Source organism: Typopeltis vanoorti, chromosome 17 (assembly GCF_054136105.1).
Source record: "Typopeltis vanoorti isolate ZY-2024b chromosome 17, IOZ_Tvanoo_1.0, whole genome shotgun sequence".
NCBI lineage: Eukaryota > Metazoa > Arthropoda > Arachnida > Uropygi > Thelyphonidae > Typopeltis > Typopeltis vanoorti.
The window spans coordinates 33,851,657-33,872,658 of record NC_143565.1 but is presented as its reverse complement, the minus strand read 5'-3'; the positions used below and the strand labels follow the sequence as shown (position 1 = coordinate 33,872,658).

At 34.3% G+C, this 21,002-nt stretch overlaps 1 protein-coding gene across 2 annotated transcripts in view; it reads left to right on the top strand.

Moving 5' to 3' along the window:
* The window catches only part of Pms2 (mismatch repair endonuclease PMS2), a 272,119-nt gene that overhangs the window by 158,167 nt on the left and 92,950 nt on the right, over positions 1-21,002 (top strand). For both annotated transcript variants that reach the window (XM_090407693.1, XM_090407694.1), the window contains exons 13-14: positions 4,056-4,105; positions 11,800-11,878. In XM_090407693.1, coding sequence (XP_090263819.1) covers positions 4,056-4,105; positions 11,800-11,878 — 129 coding nt within the window. The remainder of the gene's footprint in view (positions 1-4,055; positions 4,106-11,799; positions 11,879-21,002) is intronic.

Here is a 21,002-nt window from a genome sequence, read left to right as displayed (position 1 = left end):
AAACCAAAAGAAAAATTCCCTTTATTAATTGTGTAGCAATGTGCTAATAATTGATTAGAATTTGGAAGTTTATTTTGCACTTGGTTAGACTATAATAAATTTAGTTTAATCCTTTATCCAAGTGTAAGCAAACAAAGTTTGCACCTGAAAATATCTTCAGGACTGAGGGACTGTGAGTTGCCAACAGGTGTTGGCAACTCGCAGCAAAGGTGGACCAAGCTCTCATCACTCCTTGTCTCGGCATCTCCTATAATGCAAAGCACATCTCCTTGCGGACATGTATAATGTCCTATGCATTACGGTAAGGGCCACTACCCATACTGGTTTCGACTTTTATTGAGGTCTCGTCAGTGGGAGGCAGGCCCAAAAGTGGTGATACTAAGGCAGAAGCAATAGGAGTGGTCATATTTACCTATGTTGTAGGTATGGTTGTGGTACAACACTTACCTATGTTAAGGTAAGTGTTGTACCACCTTACCTCAGTCCTGAAGATATTTTTAGGCACAAACTTTGTTTGCTTACGCTTGGATAAAAGATTAAACTAAATTTATTATTGATTAGAACTACTATCAATTAGCAATACTACGAAATCCATTTCAGGTATCAATCGATTTAAATTATTTATTGACAAACTTTTATGTGTAGTGCATCATCACATAATATCAGAGAATTGAAAACTCACTTGATATTAAAAATTGGAAGAATTTTAAGCATTCAGTGGGTAGCACCAAGTTTTTGGTCTGTTTCAGTGTTTGGAATAAGCGAAGAATGATTCAAATTGAACCAGATGCATGTATGAAAAACTATAGAAAAATTACAACTACAAACTTTGTATTAGACTTAGGTTTAATGTGTGATGCTCAAGAGTTATTAGATTTGAGTTTGGACTTGAAGAATGTGATATAGATCTATGCAGGGTGAATTTTATTTTTATTTTATTTTTTTTTATAAAGTTGTACAACTTTTTCATGAAAGAGAAATGGTGTCAAGAAAATGTTACAAATTAGCCATCAAAGCTGCCAGAAATCTATGATTTCAAGAAGTTTCACTTCACCTCATGGGATAGATACAGAAATCATTTTCCATTGAATCCAAAAGCTTCTAAATTTTGAAATATTCAATAGAAAGACAGGCTGCTTGATAGAAAAGTGCTGATTTAACACCATATGCTTGAGTACTTGATAGGAAATGGTGGCCTAAGGATGCTCTAAAGTGATAACATTTGGTGAAGTTAAGTTAGTTAGTGAAGTTAGAAAATTGTCAATTAGGCTTCAGTTAAATGAAAGTCTTGCATTCCAAAAATACCTAATTGAAAAGATGTTTTCAGGAAAATTGAAACATTTGATGAACACTCACTATGATAACACTTTCAACAAGTGAATAATTCACAAGTGACGATCGTCAACCCAACCAGAGATTTGGTGATAACAAAAACACTGTCTTCACTACTGTTTGTTAAAATTGTAGGTCCACTGATGGCACATTTCGATCCAATAAAATATGTTGATTTCTGGCTGCTGCTGCTTTGGAAATGTCATTTAACAGTAGATACAAACAGTAAAGAAAGAAGTCGGCTTATTGGAATTTTTATATTAAAAATAATCCCATCCATTTTACTTATTTTTTATATACTTGTGCAATAAATTTATCTTTCATAAACTATGCTGAAGTCTGTTGAGCCCTGTGGAAATGGCATTTACAGTCATTGCTCGAAGTTTGATTTTAGTCACCAATTAGAGGATCTTTTTCTAATCCTTTCTTCAATCACTTCCTGAATTAGTCAGTCTCACACACAGGTAAGTAGAGTTCCCCCTCCCAGAAATGCGAGTTTTTAGCACTACATCTCAATAAAATTAATGCACTATTACAGATAGTAATACAAGTGTCAAGATTTAGGGCTGTGAGATGGCAGCAGTTGTCTGCTATACTCTCCTGAAAAGTTTTGGTTTATTGATAGTTAAGGCTCCCTATCAATAAAGCCTGAAGGATGGAGATTGGTTCCTCACTAGTTCAGAAAATTAGTTAGGGCTAAATGCACTTGGGAAATAAAGAGCATTAGAGAATTTATTGTATTTTTTTAAAACTATGTGTTATATGCTTAATTTTCATTCATATTCAGAAACATTATCACACTATAAAGTAACAATATCAGAAAATAATTTTTTAATTTCCTTTTCGTATCCTTTTGATTTTTACTTTTTCCTGCTTGCAAAGAATGAGTACTGGCGCCTGTTTTTTTTTTTCTTTTTTAAAAAAAAATAAAGCACCGAGTTTGATTCATTATGCTGTCCATTGGCCAGGTTGCAAAATAGCTGCTTTCATGCTATGCCCTTGAAATGAAGAAAGGTTTACATCTCTATTCTTCTGTTGTGTTTAGTTCTAGACTTCTGCAACATAGTGTTTGGCTGCTTGTAGAAAGAAAATCAAAGTATTAAACTGAGTAATGAAATTCATTGCCCAATTTTACATTACCAGTGACCAGGCCTTTCTTCTGAAGAGTTTGAATTCCCTCAAATCTTTGCAGGTATATATATTCATTGAAACCATCAGGCTGGGAAATGTAAATAAAGGGATTTGGTTAACAATGCTTGGTTAATGTAACCAGACTTCTCTAATATTCATCATAAATAAATTGAACATTGTGAAAGTTATTTCCCCACTTGGTTAGACTATAATAAATTTAGTTTAATCCTTTATCCAGGTGTAAGCAAACAAAGTTTGCACCTGAAATATCTTCAGGACTGAGGCAACTCATGGTAAAGGTGGACCAAGCTCTCATCACTCGTCTGAATATCTCCCATAATGCAAAGCACATCTCCTTGCAGACATGTATAATACTACGCATTAAGGGAAGGGCCACTACCCAGACCGGGTTCGACCTTAATTGAGGTCTCGTCAGCGGGAGCCAGACCCAGAGATGCTGATACTAAGGTGGAAGCAATGGAGAAGTCATATTTACCTATACGAGTTGCCTAAAGGTGTCTCACCTTATTATTAATTTGCTCTGGATTTAGAGAAAGATGTCGAAAGTTTTTTCCCACTTGGTTGTGAGTGGTTTAGTGAGACACCTTTTGGCAACTTGTATAGGTAAATATGACTTCTCCATTGCTTCCACCTTAATATCACCATCTCTGGGTCTGATTCCCACTGATGAGACCTCAATAAAGGTCGAAGCCGGTCTTGGTAATGGCCTTTACCTTAATGCATAGCATTATACATGTTTGCAAGGAAATGTGCTTTGCATTATGGGAGATACTAAGACAAGGAGTGATGAGAGATTGGTCCACCTTTACCACGAGTTGCCTCAGTCCTGAAGATACTTCAGGCCAAACTTTGTTTGCTTACACTTGGATAAAGGATTAAACTAAATTTATAATAGTCTAACCAAGTGGGAAAAAACTTTCAACATCTTTCTCTAAATCCAGAGTAAATTAATAATAAGGTGAGACACCTTTTGGCAACTCGTATAGTAAATATGACTTCTCCATTGCTTCCACCTTAGTATCACCATCTCTGGGTCTGGGTAGTGGCCCTTCCATTAATGCATAGCATTATACATGTCTGCAAAGACTCCTTGTCTTAGTATCTCCCATAATGCAAAGCACAATGGGAGATACTAAGACAAGGAGTGATGAAAACTTGGTCCACCTTTACCACGAATTGCCTCAGTCCTGAAGATACTTCAGGTGCAAACTTTGTTTGCTTACACTTGGATAAAGGATTAAACTAAATTTATTATAAATTGAACATCAATTTCATTGTTTTGAACTTCATTGTCTGAGTTTGAATGCTGCAAGTTTTGCATTCTAATTTTTTTGCTATGTCAGTTCCCTTTTTTTTTTTTTTAGGTAGCAATTTGTAGATATATCTATTTGAGAAATTAAATTATTTATTACTGATAGTTATAATTAGTCAACTAGTCATTATAATTCATTATACTCCTGATATTATTCAAAGTATTATGGTTTGTTTCTTCAATTACTTTAATTTTCAGTTACTTGGTTTCTTTTCTTTTTGATAAATAAGTAAATAATTTTTTTATTCTTTTTTCTTAGCATTTTTCTCAGCAGCATCTCAGAGTTCTCCTGGTACTTCTGGTGGAAAGGTTTGTCATAATTATTATTATGGTTATTATTTTCTAGATGAGCTCTTTTAGTAAAAAGAATGCACACATTAATTCATTGTACCTTGTTTGCATAGTAATGTAAAGGAAACATTGAGGTGTATAGTTGGAATTTCTATGTATATGGAGATCCAGATGAAAATGATTTAGAAGGTTTTACATCTCTTTATGGGCATGCTATCCCACCTGCTAGGATTTGTAGTCAGTGAGAGTAGGTCATTTATGTTCAGGATTAAGAGAGTGTATGAAAGTACATAGCCCTGGGTACTTCTGCTTTGGTGGATAAATCTGAGGAGAGGAAATCATCTACTATGACATGTAGTAGCAAACAACCTGAGAAGAAGCTGTAGCCCAACTACAAAGGATAGAAGGTAGACTAGGCTGCTGCTAGACCTCATCAGATGCCTTAGGAATGTCAAAAGCAACCATGTGAATTTTTCCAAATTTTTCTGCAGCTAGAATCCAAAGGTAGTGAATGATGAAAGATCAATTGGAGATTGAGAGTGGGGAAAAAAAAAATTGAAAGATATCTGCCAAGAACAATTTTATAATATAATATTGTTTATAATATTATAAACAAGCTCACAAGTATAACTTGGGATTGTAATGTTTTGACATTTAGAACTACAGCCATGACTCTTGTCTTCTCAGTGCAGAGCATTGCTTGCCAATCTGGAGCAGAAGTCATGACTCTTGTGGATACACAGCTGAACACAACAGTGAGAATCATCTCTGGTACCTTAAGGTCTACTCCTCTCCCATGGTCACCTGTCTTCTACCACATCACTCCTGCAAGCTTCAGAAGAGAAGCTATCATGAAAGAAAGAAATAAAATTAGAATTATCATCAACCTTCCCATACATCTATATTTTCCACATCCAACTTGCCGCCTTATTTCCAGATCTCCAATCTTGCTCATGGAAACACGAGATGATAGTCCTCAGGACAAGTAAAGAAGACTGGACTGAACTACAAATTATAAACTAGTACCTTATCACAGATCAAACTGTCAGATCTTCTGGAGCCAGCTAAACAGATTTAGGACCAGACAAAGCTGCAGTGTCCATTTATATCTGTAGAGCATTTCATAGTCCTCCCCCCTGTGCAAGTGGTGCTATGCAGACTTGCCAGTCTTTCCACTATTTTTGTATAACTAATTATACATATTGCTTTGTTTTGTTATGTTTTTCCCTGTATTCATTCAGAGCATATGATGAATTACTTGCTAGGATTTATAAGGATTCTTCTTTTCCAAGATTTCTTAAGTTAAAGAGGTAAAATGCCTCTTTAACTTTTGGAGTCCATCATCATGTAGCTTCCTCAGTGAGAGGATGCAGCACCATGTCCTATCAGTTCTCTCTGTTGGTGGCTTTCCTTTTTATTTCTGCACAGCCATGTGATCCTGTCCATGATCTTATATCTTCAAACCATATCCTTCGTTTTTTACCTCTTGATCCTTTTCCCATAATTTTTCCTTTTAAAATTGTTAAAAGGAAAAATTATGGGAAAGTCCTGCTGAACCTCTCAGTACATGTACTGCCAATCTCATCTTTCTCTGGATCATTTCCTGTAATAATGATCTCTGTATTTTCATTCTCTGTAGAACATCTGTATTTGTTGTGTAATCTGTCCATGAGATTTTCAGAGCTCTCTTATAGCAGCACATTTCAAAGGTCATTAACTGTTGTCTTACTTTTTTCTTGAATACCCAGGTCTCACTTCCATATGTGAAAGCTGGTTATGCTAATGTTCTTATCATTCTTTTCTTTGTGTCGTTCTTATCATTCTTTTCTTTGTCTCGATACCCACAGAACTTCTGAGCAGATTTTTATTTTTTCAGAACTGAGTCCATCACGGAGTCATTTTTCCATCCTTGCAAACAACTTTACCATGCTCCCCTGGATGAATCAGTCAGTATTTTCTTTATAGTTTGTCACCAAATCTCCAGTGTTTGGTTCTTGTTATCAGATGCTTTCATTTTTTCTTGTATAATATTTTTATATTTTGGTCTACAGTTCACCTCTGAAAGCTGCTCAACTTTGAGTATTTTAAAAATTTTTGTATATATTTTCCTTTGTACATATTTACTGAAAAGAAAAATAGTAAATCAAACAGAATATATTAGAAAAAAATTGCATACTCTTTTAAAAGGATCATATATGCATTTCAATGTTGGCACAGATGTTTGAAAATGTTTTTAAGTAGAAGATGAAGTTCCTTTTCTGGTGTGAGATCCCCCACTTACTTATTGGAAGTGGCATGAAGATCTTTGGTCATTAGAGTGGGATTACCATAGTATCTAAACCTTAGCCAATCCATGGTAGTAATGTACAGTATTTTTTAAACATTTCAGGAATAAGATTCACATTTAAAAACTTTCAAGATTATAGATTATATTCCACTAATACCATAAGAAAGAGGCTTGAAATTATTATTATTTTTTTAAATACTGCTCAGCTTATGCTCAACCTCCCTGAATTTATGGAATATTCCAAAATATTATGGATCTTATTCCTCTATAGACACTACTTACAAACTCAAGGGAGGCCACATCTCACCCACAGCAGCTGTCATTACTTTTCTCATTCACACTACCTGCATTCACCACCTCCAAAAGCAAGCCATTCCAGTCATACAGAGGATCAACTAGAGAAAAACATAGTGATCCTTATATCATCTTTAAGACTCTCCTTTGCACCGCCTTCTCCTTATCTGCATCACTTCAGAAATCAGGAGAACAGATCTGCATACAGTAGTGTAGGTGAGTCATCATTGCCTTGTTAAGAGGCAAGACTACGTTATCTTACTTTTGTTTTGGCACTGCAGTTATCCTTTGAGTTGTATTTGCAGTCTTTACTACAACTTCCTTAACTTCAACTTCCTGTCTACCAGAACTCCAAGATCCAACAGTCTCTTAACGTATCCTGCAGTACCTTTTGTGTGTAACTTAGCTTACTGTGGGTAGATAGGAAGTTCTCTTAATATCTGCATTGGATAAAAAAAAAATAAATAAAATAAATAAATAAATGCATGCATATCATTATAGTAAGTCAGAACTGACACACCTCACATGAACATCCTCCCCCCCCATGTCATATGCTTCATATGACATTAAATAGAAATGAACTATTTTTGGATTTCTATTTATTGTCATATGCTTCATATGACAATAAATAGAAATGAACTATTCTCTGATCCTCGAGTATGACTGCAGTAATTTACCAAAATTTTGGAAGGCAATCACTTCAAGACCATCTTCATCTCAACAACTGTCAACTGCTTTAAATCAAGCCCTCAGGGACACTATGATAAGATGTTAATTTGTACTTTACAATTTTGAAATGCTTCCACAATTACATTTTCTTTTCTGAAGATGCTGATTTGAGATTCAATAAAATATTAGCAGCTCATACATTATAATATTAATTTTGTTTTTTGCATTGTTGTAAGTAATAGCATGAAATACTTATAATCATCTTATGAGATTAGTTAGGCTTACCATACGTCCCGGTTTGAAGGTATGGTACCAGCAAGTTTGTCATTTTGTCCCGGTTATTTGGTAAAAATTTAAAAGTGCAGAATATACACGCAGTACAAAAAGTGCAGCCTCGGAAAATGGCGATTAGGCAACACGAATACCCCACTTTGATTCTGGCCTGTACGTTGCATCTCAAATCGTTGTTGAGCATGCACAATCTTAGTTCAGTTTAGATTGCGAGTTGGTGTTTCTTTTTGGCGTGTTGTTTGTGATTTTTTTACTTCATTAAATTAATTTTATCCCAAAATGACAAAAGAAACTGTGTGTTTACGGATGAATTAAAAAAGGATTATCTGTTTTTGAAAAAAGTTTGTGGTCACATTGACAAAGTGAAATGTGAACAGTGCTCTTCAGAATTTTCTGTGACTCATGGGGCGTTCGGTCATAAAAAATCACTTGACATGTGCAAAACATAAGGCTAGTCTAGCAGCGGCAGGAACCTCCTCAAAGATATTGTCATAATTTAAAGGTGCCGATCCAAGTGACAAAGAATTTTTAATAGCTGCTAAAGAAGCAACTTTTGCATTTCATGTTGCTATTCATAATCTCAGCTTTAAGTCTGCCGATTGTTCATCTAAATTGATATCAAAGCTTTTTGAAACAAAGTTTAGACTGGGTAGAACAAAATGTGAAGCTGTCAATGTTAATGTGATTGAGCCACTGTTGTTTCAGCAACTTTGTGAAGATTTAAACAAAACAAATTTTGTGAAGATATCAATTGATTCTTCCAACAGGAAAGAAATTAAAACTGTGCCATGTGTTGTGTGGTATTTTGCACCAGATTGTGGAGTAAAAGTTAAACTTTTAGACTTTCAATCAATTCCCGGTGAAACTGCAGAAATACTGACAATCCATATAATGTCAGTTATGAAAACTCAGAATATAACAAAAAAAAATTATTGGATTTTGTGGAAATAACTGCAATACCAATTTTGGGGGTGTAAAACAGAGAGGAGAAAACAATATTTACAGTCAGTTGAAGAAGGAACTAGGAAGAAATGTTATGGGCACTGGTTGCGGTGCTCACATCATTCACAACTGTCTTCAAACTGCAGTTGATGTTCTACCAATTGAAATAGAAGCTTTAGTAGTCAAAATTTATAAATATTTCTACATTTATACGGTTTGAGTCACTCAACTAAAAGCGTTCTGTGAATTTGTCGATGTAGAGTATAAAAAGCTTCTTCAACATGGCAACACCTGTTTTCTTTCGCTACTTCCAGCTATTGACAGAATACTTGAAATCTATGAGGGACTGAAATCATATTTTATTTCACAAGAACACTGTCCGGTGATGATAATGACAGTTCTTTGATAATGATTGTGGTGAAATGCATTTGTGGTTTGTGCACGGGCAACTCAAATTGTTTAACAAATCTATCTTGATTATGGAAAGTACAAAAGCGAGTGCAACAGATATTGTCATTGAACTTAGAAAATTAAAAACAAATCTTGAGGTAAGGCATGATAATAAATTTATACCTCAAGAAGCAAAACAGCTTTTTAGAATACTGGAAAATAATGTAAGTATTAATATTAATACAATACTACAAGAGTTTACAAAATTTTATGACCGATGGCTTTCTTACATTGAGCTTTGGGAAAACAGTTTTGGTGGAGCAGAATCTTTTACTTGGGTAAACAACAATGAATTAACTTGGTCGGAAATTGAAGCTTCAGGTGAAAAGATTAATGAAACTCTTGCAAATAATGCAATAAACATGGATGAACTGTTTGATGAAGTGGTGATTACAAAAGCTTTTTGGTCAGCAAACTATGACATTTTGAAAAATACAAGTTGCGAAGAAAAATGGATACAACTATTCAGTCATTTCAAAGAAAAGAACATTTCATTGCCTAATCTTGTCCAAATTATAGAATACATTTTCAGCCTGCCAGGCACATCTTCACCTGTTGAAAGGATATTCTCAATAATGAATAACATGTGGTCTGAAGAAAGAGGTAGAATGGCTGAATCAACAGTAAAAGCTGTATTGCGCTGCAAACTTAATAGTGAACTAAATTGTAGTGAATTTTTCAATGCGATTAAAAATAACAAAGAATTTTTAAACAAAGTTCACGCTAGTGATAAATATTAATAACTTTTTAATAATAAGTTATGTTCAGTTAAGAGTAATTAAAAATTATTACTACAAAATGTTTTTTTTTCTTAGCCACTCCATTATTTAGCCTTTTGAATCATAAGTACTTAGCATAGAAGGCGTTACTTTCTGTTTTGAGCAAACTCTCAGAAATATCCCAGTTTGATAAAAAAAAAAAAAAAAAAATTATGGTAAGTCTAAAGGAATTGAAAATTGAATACAGAACTATCTTTAAATAAATATACCATGAAATAAATGAATATGAGTACTCAAGAATATATAGAATCCCTCCCAATCCAATTAATTTTTTCTTCTTTTCATACACTTTCAATAAGAGACTAGTTTGTTATTTCTTATATGTTCGAATTTTCTTCATAGCAACTAATCTCATAAGATGATTATAAGTATTTCATGCTATTACTTACAACAATGCAAAAAAACAAAATTAATATTATAATGTATGAGCTGCTAATATTTTATTGAATCTCAAATCAGCATCCTCAGAAAAGAAAATGTAATTGTGGAAGCATTTCAAAATTGTAAAGTACAAATTAACATCTTATCATAGTGTCCCTGAGGGCTTGATTTAAAGCAGTTGACAGTTGTTGAGATGAAGATGGTCTTGAAGTGATTGCCTTCCAAAATTTTGGTAAATTACTGCAGTCATACTTGAGGATCAGAGAATGTTCATACACTGAGGTTCTGCTTATGCCAGCTCCAAAAATAGTTCATTTCCATTTAATGTCATATGAAGCATATGACATGGGAGGAGGGGAGGGATGTTCATGTGAGGTGTGTCAGTTCTGACTTACTATAATGATATGCATGCATTTTTCTTTTTCTTTTTTTTTTTCTCAATGCAGATATTAAGAGAACTTGCTGTCTACCCACAGTAAGCTAAGTTACACACAAAAGGTACTGCTGGATACGTTAAGACAGTGTTCCCCAACCTTTGGTCTGCAGACCCCCGAAGGTCCGCGAGTAATTTAAAGGGGGTCCGTGGGATAGTTTATTTTCATTAAACTTTATCTTATCATGTTGCTCACACCTGGCCTAATTGATATGTCATATTCTTCCGAATATCTCCATTTATAACAGTATTGCATTGTCATAAATGACACATTTAGTGTTGTAAAATTGTAATTTATTACTTCAACTTTATGATATGTAAAATATGAAATTTCCATTTTGGATTTTATGGGGGCTGCGATGAATTAACATTCACTACAGGGGTCTGCAACATCAAAAGGTTGGGAAACACTGCGTTCAGAGATTGTCTATAGAAACTGTTAACTCATCCATTCTATAGACAATCTCTTAATGTATCCAGCAGTACCTTTTGTGTGTAACTTAGCTTACTGTGGGTAGACAGGAAGTTCTCTTAATATCTGCATTGGAAAAAAAAATGCATGCATATCATTATAGTAAGTCAGAACTGACACACCTCACATGAACATCCCTCCCCCTCCTCCCATGTCATATGCTTCATATGACATTAAATAGAAATGAACTATTTTTGGAGCCGGCATAAGCAGAACCTCAGTGTATGAACATTCTCTGATCCTCAAGTATGACTGCAGTAATTTACCAAAATTTTGGAAGGCGATCACTTCAAGACCATCTTCATCTCAACAACTGTCAACTGCTTTAAATCAAACCCTCAGGGATACTATGATAAGATGTTAATTTGTACTTTACAATTTTGAAATGCTTCCACAATTACGTTTTCTTTTCTGAGGATGCTGATTTGAGATTCAATAAAATATTAGCAGCTCATACGTTATAATATTAATTTTGTTTTTTGCATTGTTGTAAGTAATAGCATGAAATACTTATAATCTTATGAGATTAGTTGCTATGAAGAAAATTTGAACATATAAGAAATAACGAACTAGTCTCTTATTGAAAGTGTATGAAAAGAAGAAAAAATTAATTGGATTGGAAGGGGTTCTATATATTCTTGAGTACTCATATTCATTTATTTCATGGTATATTTATTTAAAGATAGTTCTGTATTCAATTTTCAATTCCTTTAGATAACACTTACCCACTTGAAGAGAAAATTTTCATCACCAAAAGCAAATCAAGATGATCAGCCTATTAAATCCTTCAGATGTGAGTTTTGGAAGTTTACTTTATATGGAAATTTTTTTTTTTCTACAGCATGTTTCATAAATATTAATATACAAATTATTTGTTTAAGTCCATTGGTGTTCAAGGCAAATGCTCTGTATGCATAGACAAAATTTTTCATTTTGTTTAGGTCACTTATGAGGGAAAAAAATCTCAGACTATACATATTTTGTACAGTCTGGCCAGATAGGCTGTTTGATCACTTTTATTATTTCAAATATCTCTGCATATTTCGTAATGTTTATTATATCTTGTATTATGTTTTCAGAACTCATCAAATGATATTTCATTGAAAAAATAATAGTCGAAACAAAATCTATTGAGGAAAAAAAAGATTCACTGAAAAATTTATGCTAGTTAAGAAATGTAATCATCAAAATGCTTTTGTGTGTGTGTCAAATGCATTTTGTTTTCATGTTTGCTGTCATGCAGGAAATAAGATATTATGGGCATGGATTTTAAGAATTATAATTTGCTTAATTTTAGATTATTTTTCTGCATCTTGCACTTATGATTTCTTTCATAATTGATACATGCATTTATAATATGCAAAAAAAAACAAAAAGCAAAAAAAAAAAAAACAGTTTTATTAGTTGATGCCTTTTTCCCCCTCCTTTTTACATTTTTTTATTGCACTGACTGCATTCTGCTATCCTTTTGTATACAAAAATACTTAGACTACCAATAAGCTGTCACTGTTCTTCATTCCAAATCTTTGAGTTAACCAAAGATTTTGCTGGAAATGAAAAAAAAAAGAAAGTAGAAATAAAATAATTATTTCCTTTATTTTTTCTACATTTATTTTCAATTGGATTTTTTTTATTGCTTCTATAAAGTTTCAGATCTTCTTTCTATTTAACTGATATATAAATTCGGAAAATTAGAACAATTTTAAATTTATTGTAATGAAAGCATCACTTTTATTGAATTTCCAAGTATCAGTATTGCTCCATATTATGTAGACAATATTTGTGATAATACTGTCAGTATTTATCATATATATATTTTTTATACCCTCTGTCCAAAAAGAAACTGAACTTTTCGAAAATAAAAGAAACTAGTGGTGCCACCTGTTGTATCTTTTTGTTGTCAAAAGCGGCAACCTTCACTAGTGTTGTGTCAACTGTTTATGACATTTGTTTCATTAGAAGCTAAGTTATAGTGCCAAGAGTGACTGTGTTTTGACAAACAGTCAGAAAACGAGTTTCAAACAGAGAGCTGCGATTGACTTTTGCGTTAAACTTGGTAAAAGTTTTACCTAAACACATCAAATGCTTCAAAAAGCATACAGTGATGAATGCTTATCCTGTACTCAAGTTTACGAGTGGTTTAAGCGATTTCAAAGTGGTCATGAGACGCTTGAGGATGACGAAAAGCCGGGCTATCCAAAAACTGGACTGAGCGAAGTTAACATCCAAAAAGTGCATCATTTCATCAAAGAAAACCCGAAATCATCCATGAGATTGATTGAAGATGAATTGGGGATTCCAAAATCAACTGTGTAGAACAATTTGACCGAGAGTTTGGGCCTTCGTAAATTGAATTCGCGATCTATTTCCCACAAGTTGACCGACAACCAAAAATGTATTGAATTGAACACTGCAAAGACCTCATTAAAACCACTCATAAGGACTCAAACTTCCTTGAAATGATCGTCACTGGTGACGAAACGTGGTGTTTTGAGTATGCTGAAGAGCATCCAGAATGCTGAGTGGAGACTACCAGAAGAGGGGCATCCGAAAAAAAAATCACTTGGAGAAGTCAAAAGTAAAGACAATGCTGATTTGTTTCTGTGATTCCAAGGGCATTATCCACAAAGAATTCATTCCGCCTGGCCAAACGGTCAATGGTGAGCTTTATCTCGAAGTTTTGAAGCAATTGATAGCGAGAATTCGTCACGTACGGCATGAATATCGTGACGACCAACTGTTCGTCAAAACACACTGTCACTTTTGGCACTATAACTCGGCTTCTAATGAAACAAATGTCAAACAGTTGGCACAACACTAATGAATGTTGATGCTTTTGACAACAAAAAGATAGTGAAAGAAGAAACTAGTGGTGCAACAGGTGGCGCCACTATTGTCTTCTATTTTTGAAAAGGTCGGTTTCTTTTTGGACAGAGGGTGTATATATATTTGTATATCGGGTATAACTGCTTTCACATGAATGATTGCCATTCATCTTTTTCTTATCCACAATCTTTTCCTCATGTATCATTTCTAAGTAATTTTCTCTCAATATCTGCATAAATTCCATTCCATTTCCTTTCCCTTTTTGTGATCTCTCCTCTCAGTCTCTCTTCCCATAGATTGGTGATTGATACTAACATAATTCATAGATATGATTAAATGACTGAGATGTAAATTATATAAGAAACATTTCATTTAAACCATAATATTGCACGACAAATATCTCATCACATCACATCATCATTGAATATACACAAAGAGAATAGACTGCTACATGAATTAAGAAGGAAATGAATAGAGGTTATGCTGCTCTCTAGTCAGTTATGTGATACTATTATGATTCCCTTGGAGCTGAGAACATACTGATTAATGCAGTTATAAACAAACAACCAAATTGCAAAGGGGTGCAGAGCTTATTACAAGATGTAAAACTGTTATTTTTGTTATACAAAAAAACAGTTATTTGCATAGAAAGTATATGTAAGACATGCCAAATCAATCAACCTGGGAATACATGTGTATATCTACACTATCTAATCAAAAATATCTGAATGCTTGCTCATCCTAACTCTCACTCTAATTATAAAAAACATTACTATAGAATTGGTCCACCTTTGCTCTTATGACAGTATTCGATCTTCTGGGAAAGCTTTCTGCTTGATTTTCGTATATTGATGCAGCACTTCCATTCCATTTTTGAGGTCAGTCACTGATGTCAGGTGATTCAACCTGGGTTGCAGTGGACATTCCACTTCGTCTCATAGGTATATGTTGTTTGTTGGGGTTGGATCAGGGCTCTCTGCAGGCCTGTCAAGTTCTTCAGTACCCATTTCATCAAACCATTTCTGCACAGAGTTTGATTTATAGATGGAAGCATTGTCATGTTGATACAGGAAAGGGCCTTCATTGAAACTGGCTTTGTTTAACCAAGCAAGCCCCAGCCAGCATGTCATGTTGAAAGTTTTTCCACTTGATTATACTATACATTAAACTTTGCACGAAAAGTCACGTCACTTCACATGCAAACTTTGTTTGCTTACACTTGGGTAAATGATGAAACCAAGAATAGAATTTCTTGGCATCTTTAATGCATAACATATTATGTACCTTTATTTTGCATTATGGTATAAGCCATTAAGAATGGCTGACTAAATCTCAAATTGCCAGCCCATCCTCATTCAGTCAGTATCCAGGTAGATACCTAATAATAATGATATTACTTAAGGAAGTTAGAACCCACACTATATATTAATTAAAATAACTTTTGATTAATATTTCCCACATTTTGATCAGTCAAACTTTCATTATCAGGGAACAGTGAACAAATTGATATGTGCATTCAGGCACTACATAAGGTAAGTATGACTAACGCAAAACAATAAAGGCAAGTCCAAAGTCCTAGTTGGCTGAGATGGGCGTTCTCAGCTGTTGAACTGAAGTTCTAAGGGTGAAATGCTTCCCAGATTTGAGGTAGTTTCCCCTAAGGCTGAGGCAGATTTTATGAAAAATCTTTCATTTTTAGATTTGCTCCTGTGGAGTACATTGGCCTTTTTCCATTGTATCATATCATAGGTGTCCAAGGCATGGTCAGTAAGCCTTGAGTGGCTATAGTGGTGGACCTGGATGTAGCCTTTGTGTTCGGCAATTCATATGTTGGTTGTCCTGCCTGTTTGGCCATAGTAGGAACAGCTTACAGCTGCATGCTACCAGGTAGACACCTGGCAGGTCAAGAGACTGTGGCTGGTCTTTAGAAGAGTGGATGGAGGATGCCAATTTTTTATGTTGTCTGTAAGTGATTACAAGGTTGCATCTTTTGAGCATTTTTGTTCATTTTTCTTAAGTGCCATGGATATATAGGATGGTAATAGATTTGGTGTAATCTCTGTTCTGGAGGGGAGGGAGGAATGCAGTTTTGGAGTTTTAATATTTTTTCAATTTGGAGGGAATTACAGCCATTGACTAAGAAAGAGTGTTGTGAATGTGTTCAAGTTCTGTGGTGGGGCATTATTATTGACACTAATCAATTTTATCCTGATATATACTTAAATTTTAATACTCTCATACTGTTGAGAAGAGCAGAGATGACTGTTGGTGATTGTATTTGCCTGTATGGTGGGTTTTCTGTAAACTGAGAATGTCAAGGATCCATCAGGTTGGCATGTAATCAAGGTGTCTAGGAAGGGGGAGACTGTGTTTTTCATTTTTACAAGGTGAACCGAATCCTAGGGTAATGATTATTAATATGTGTTAGGAAGGTGTTAAGAGGCTCAGAGCCATATGGCCAAATGGAGGAACACATCATTTGCGTAGTGAATCTAAATTATAGGTCTTTTTTGGACAGAGGTTAAGGCTTTTTCTTCAGAAGTCTCTATGAGGTAGTTTTCCTTGGGGGGGGGGGGTGTAGAAAGTAGCGACCCCAAAATATTGAACAAAATAAATTTGTTCACAATTTTAATGTCTAGTTACCAGCATTATTATTGAATTTACCTTATGTACTCATAAAGACTTGATTAAATTAAAATTATAATTATTTAAATTACTTTCCTTAATTACTTAAATAAATATATTAATAAATAATAAATCAATAAATAAAAAAATGAATTACTTAAATTAATTATTTTAATTACTTTAAATTACTTTCCGGGGTGCTTAAAGGTCAAAGCTATACAACTGAGAGGAGACCTCTACATAGCCTTCAAAAGAATGTGGAGAACCTACTAGGGCTTCTGACCTAATGTCCAATCCTCACTTTCTCGTGGTGCACCCTGTTAGGTAACTTCACTGCCTCTTTAACAGGAAGTTAAAGAGGCAGTGAAGGAAAGAAGAAAGCATATCAAAAGTTCCTGGCAAATAAGTCAGATTGTGCTCTTAAAAAATACAGAGACAAATGTAAGAAAGCTAAACACTGTGTAAAACTGGCTAAACAAAAGTCATGGGAGGACTTTGGCAAGAACACATAAAATAAATATGAAGAAGAAGCCAAGGTAATCTGGAGGTTGTTGAAGAAGCTCAGAAATGGAGGAAAGAGTGCTATAAAAGGAATTAGAGATAAATAAATTCTGTGTGATGATACAGCGTTCCCCCTTTTTATGGGAGTTCACGGTACCATCTAGTCCCCCCCCCCCCAAAAAAATTTTATCCAGGCTCTGGAACCGGCATAGGCTGACGAATCGGACCTATGGCTGGGTCAGTATTCCTGACTGTAATCCGTATGTGTCCTCGGACCGGTTTGCCTGCTTGCGGGTTGAAAAACACCAGATAAACTGGCGAAAAAAACCCTGTTGTCCACGCTCAAGACTGGCTAACATGGCTATGGCTGAGGAAGATCCTTTAGCTCCTCACGTTGTTGACGGGAATCAATCCTAGGACACTCCTTCCCCAGGCATATGCTTGCGAATCGCAAAGCCATTAGGCTAACCGAGTGGACAATTAAAGATGATAAGGGTGACATGAAAATTGGAGAAAAAGATATCTTTGATCTATGGAGTTGTTAATTTGTGAATGAAGATGTTTGAGAATTATAATACTTCATTTACATTTAACATAATCTACCATAACTTAAGCAACACTTGTAAATATTATTTGATGTTAATCTCTTGCTTGTAAATTATTATTCATATAATTACTTTGAGTTTGTTTATTATTACTTGATTATTTAATCTAGAATATGTATTAGTACTGAAAGGACTCTGTATTAAAATGTCATTCAATTTATTTTAATTATTCTTGTGTTAATGTTGTAAGAAGCTGTGCATATATATATTAAGAATTTGTATTTATCGTATTTAAATGTATTTTATGTGAATTACGGATTATTTCTTTATTTGTTATTTCTAAAAAAAAATAATGTAAATATGTGGAATTCTGCTGATATGATTTTATGTAATTCTTCTGATTGAATTTGATTGGCTAGAAAAGGAGAAACGGAGTTGTTTTTAGTTAGCGCGTGCTTAGAACATGAATGGCTATGATATAGAGAGAAGCCTGTAGATGTAAGCTAAACTGGCAAAACCGGATTTTGGCAGGAAGAATAAACGCAGTTAATTGGAAAACGAAAGTAAAGAGGAGAAAGCTTAGGGACAGCGAAGAGAGCGGTTGTGAGTAACGAAGGGCAAGTGGAGATATGCGGAAAAATCGACAAGATAAGGACCGGGAATAAATAGGCATTAAAAACTACCTCTATGGAATTCTGATATTACGATAGATTTCTAATGATTAGAGGGAGGAAAGCTGCAGAGCTGAAGTCAATACATAGTGGAAGATAAGGAATTAGTACATGATGTAAATCTAATGTGTCAAGACTTATGTAGCTCTGTGTTTAATATTTCAGTTAACATAGATATCTTTGATTTGTGTTTCCTCACAGTAATTAGTTAACAGGAATTTTGAAAGTGTGCCTAAGTGAATTCAATGTGCAGAAGTTGTAACCCGGTAAGACTTATCCTTTTTACATCCAGTGTAAAGCAGATGAAAGTTAATTCCGCCTAATATATCTATACCCTAGCTGAGGTGTTTAACTTTAAATAGTTGAAAGAATGAAGCACTAAAGTGTTTCCCACTTGAATTGATAACTGCCTTGTGATTCAATTAAGTGTTTATAGACTAGAAGTGAATTAGAGAACCGCAACTATAAAAATATTTATTGGAATTCTGGAACTTTGAATTGTGAGAACTATTTTCTATTAATTGGCAGAATTTAGAGAACTGAGAGTTGAATGTTTGATACTTAATGCATTGTATCTATTTTAAGCACTAGAACTAAATTGATGTGTAGATGATATGATTTTTCTCATAGAATAGAGGCAGGTTGTGATAGAAATACTTATGTCTTGAATAATAAGATCTAAGATTTGTGGCTTTAATCTTAAAACCTAACTGAATAGCTACCTGTATCTCAGAGATATTTTGAATTTGTTCAATTGCATTATCTTGTTTAGAAAGTTATACTTAGATGTACATGTTGTATAACACTGCATTAAATGTTTTGTTTTATTGAATTCAATTTGATGTTTGCCTGATTTTCTTTCATCTGCACCGCTCATAAAAATTTATTGGACCTTACGGAAGCCTTAAATGATAATATCAACCTCGGCCTGCAGAAAAGTGAGATTGCAAACGTTAGTTGATGATTGATTCCTCTATGTTATATAGACTAATCTGAATATAAGGTGGCACAGGATAATATAAATTTCTCTATATTCGGATCAGTATCAATCAACATCTGACAAATAAAAAACGGAATTTAAAGAAGTAAGGATAAGTTCAATTAACCATCATAATTGGATCAGACAGCAGGATGGGACGTTCCAACAGAGTAATTACTTTGAAAAATTGTAAATGAAACAAGCAGTGATGACAGCAGAGTGGTAAAAAAATGCTGACCAGGCATGCAGTCAGGAATATATATCCATACTTGAAGCCACCAAAAGCTTGAAATGTGGAAAGGCAAGAAATAGTAGATGATATTCGACCAGAAATGCTCAAGTATGGAGGTATAAAAGTCTTAGTGGCTGAACTGCATAGTTCAGAAGGCCTGGGCAGAGGGACGAATTCCAGCTGATTAGAGTAGAGCTTTCATAGTACCCATATATAAAAAGGGAAATAAAACTGAATGTGAGAATTATAGAGGCATTTCATTACTGAGTGTTCCTGGCAAGATATATGCAAGTATACTTGAGAAGGATTGTGGAAGAGAAGCTTGGTGAAGAACAAGCTGGATTCAGGTCAATTAGAGGCTGTGAGGATCTGATTTTCACTTTACCACAGGTAGTTGAGAAATCATGGGAATATAACAAAGATCTGTATTTAAGTTTTGTAGATCTGGAAAAGGCATATGACAAGGTGCCAAGAGGGGAGAATGCAAAATGCTACAGTTATATGGTGTTAATGGGGCATTATATCAAGCAATACTTAGTCTTTATTTGAGTAGTAAGTCAGCAGTTAGAATTGAAGGAAGTATAGGAAGGTAGTTTAATGTTAATTCTGGTGTCAGATAAGGATGTACATTATCCCCTCTATTATTCCTAATCTATATGGATCACATTATGAAGGAAAATGGTATTAAACCTGATTTCAAAATTGGAGGTGTTAATCTTAGCTGTTTGCTTTTTGCAGATGATGTTATACTTCTAAATAAATTCGCTACATGTCTGCAAGATACCCTGATTAAATCGAATAACTGTTGTAATAGATATGGTATGAAGGTCAGCATTAAAAAGACAAAGACAATGAAAATAGGCAGAAACATTGAAAATATCAACTGCATTGTGATTGGAGAACTATTAGAACAAATAAAACATTTCAGCTAATTAGGCACACGATTTTTAGTGAAGATGGTAAATTAAATATGGAAATAAAACAGAATCAACAAAAATGGCATGGTAGGAAGTCAACTGAATAAATTTATATGGAATAAGAGAGAAATTATCCAAAACACTAAATTAGCTGTATACAAGACAGTGTTCAAACCAATTTTAACTTATGGATCTGAGAGCTGGGTTAGAAGTAAAATACTTGACCAAAGACTAGAGACTGCAGATATCAGAGTCCTGAGTTAGGGGCATGAACAGTTGGCATCAATGACAATATCATATTAAAAATGAGGATATTAGGAAAGATGTTGATATTGTCAGCATCCAGGAATGCATTAGCAGAGCTAATCTCATGTGGTATGGTCACTTAAATAGAATGGGAGAGGAAAGATTAGCAAAACAAGTGTTCTCTGCCAGGTTGGCAGGAAAAAGATCCAGAGGAAGACCAAGATATAAGTGGATTGATACTGTAAAAAGTGCCTTAGAAGTCAGAAATATAAGACCTGATAATATTGGAGTCTTGATAGGTAACAGACTGATTTGAAGGAAAATTGTAAATAGGAAGTTAGTAATGATGTAAATTTTTCATGTAGTACTATCATC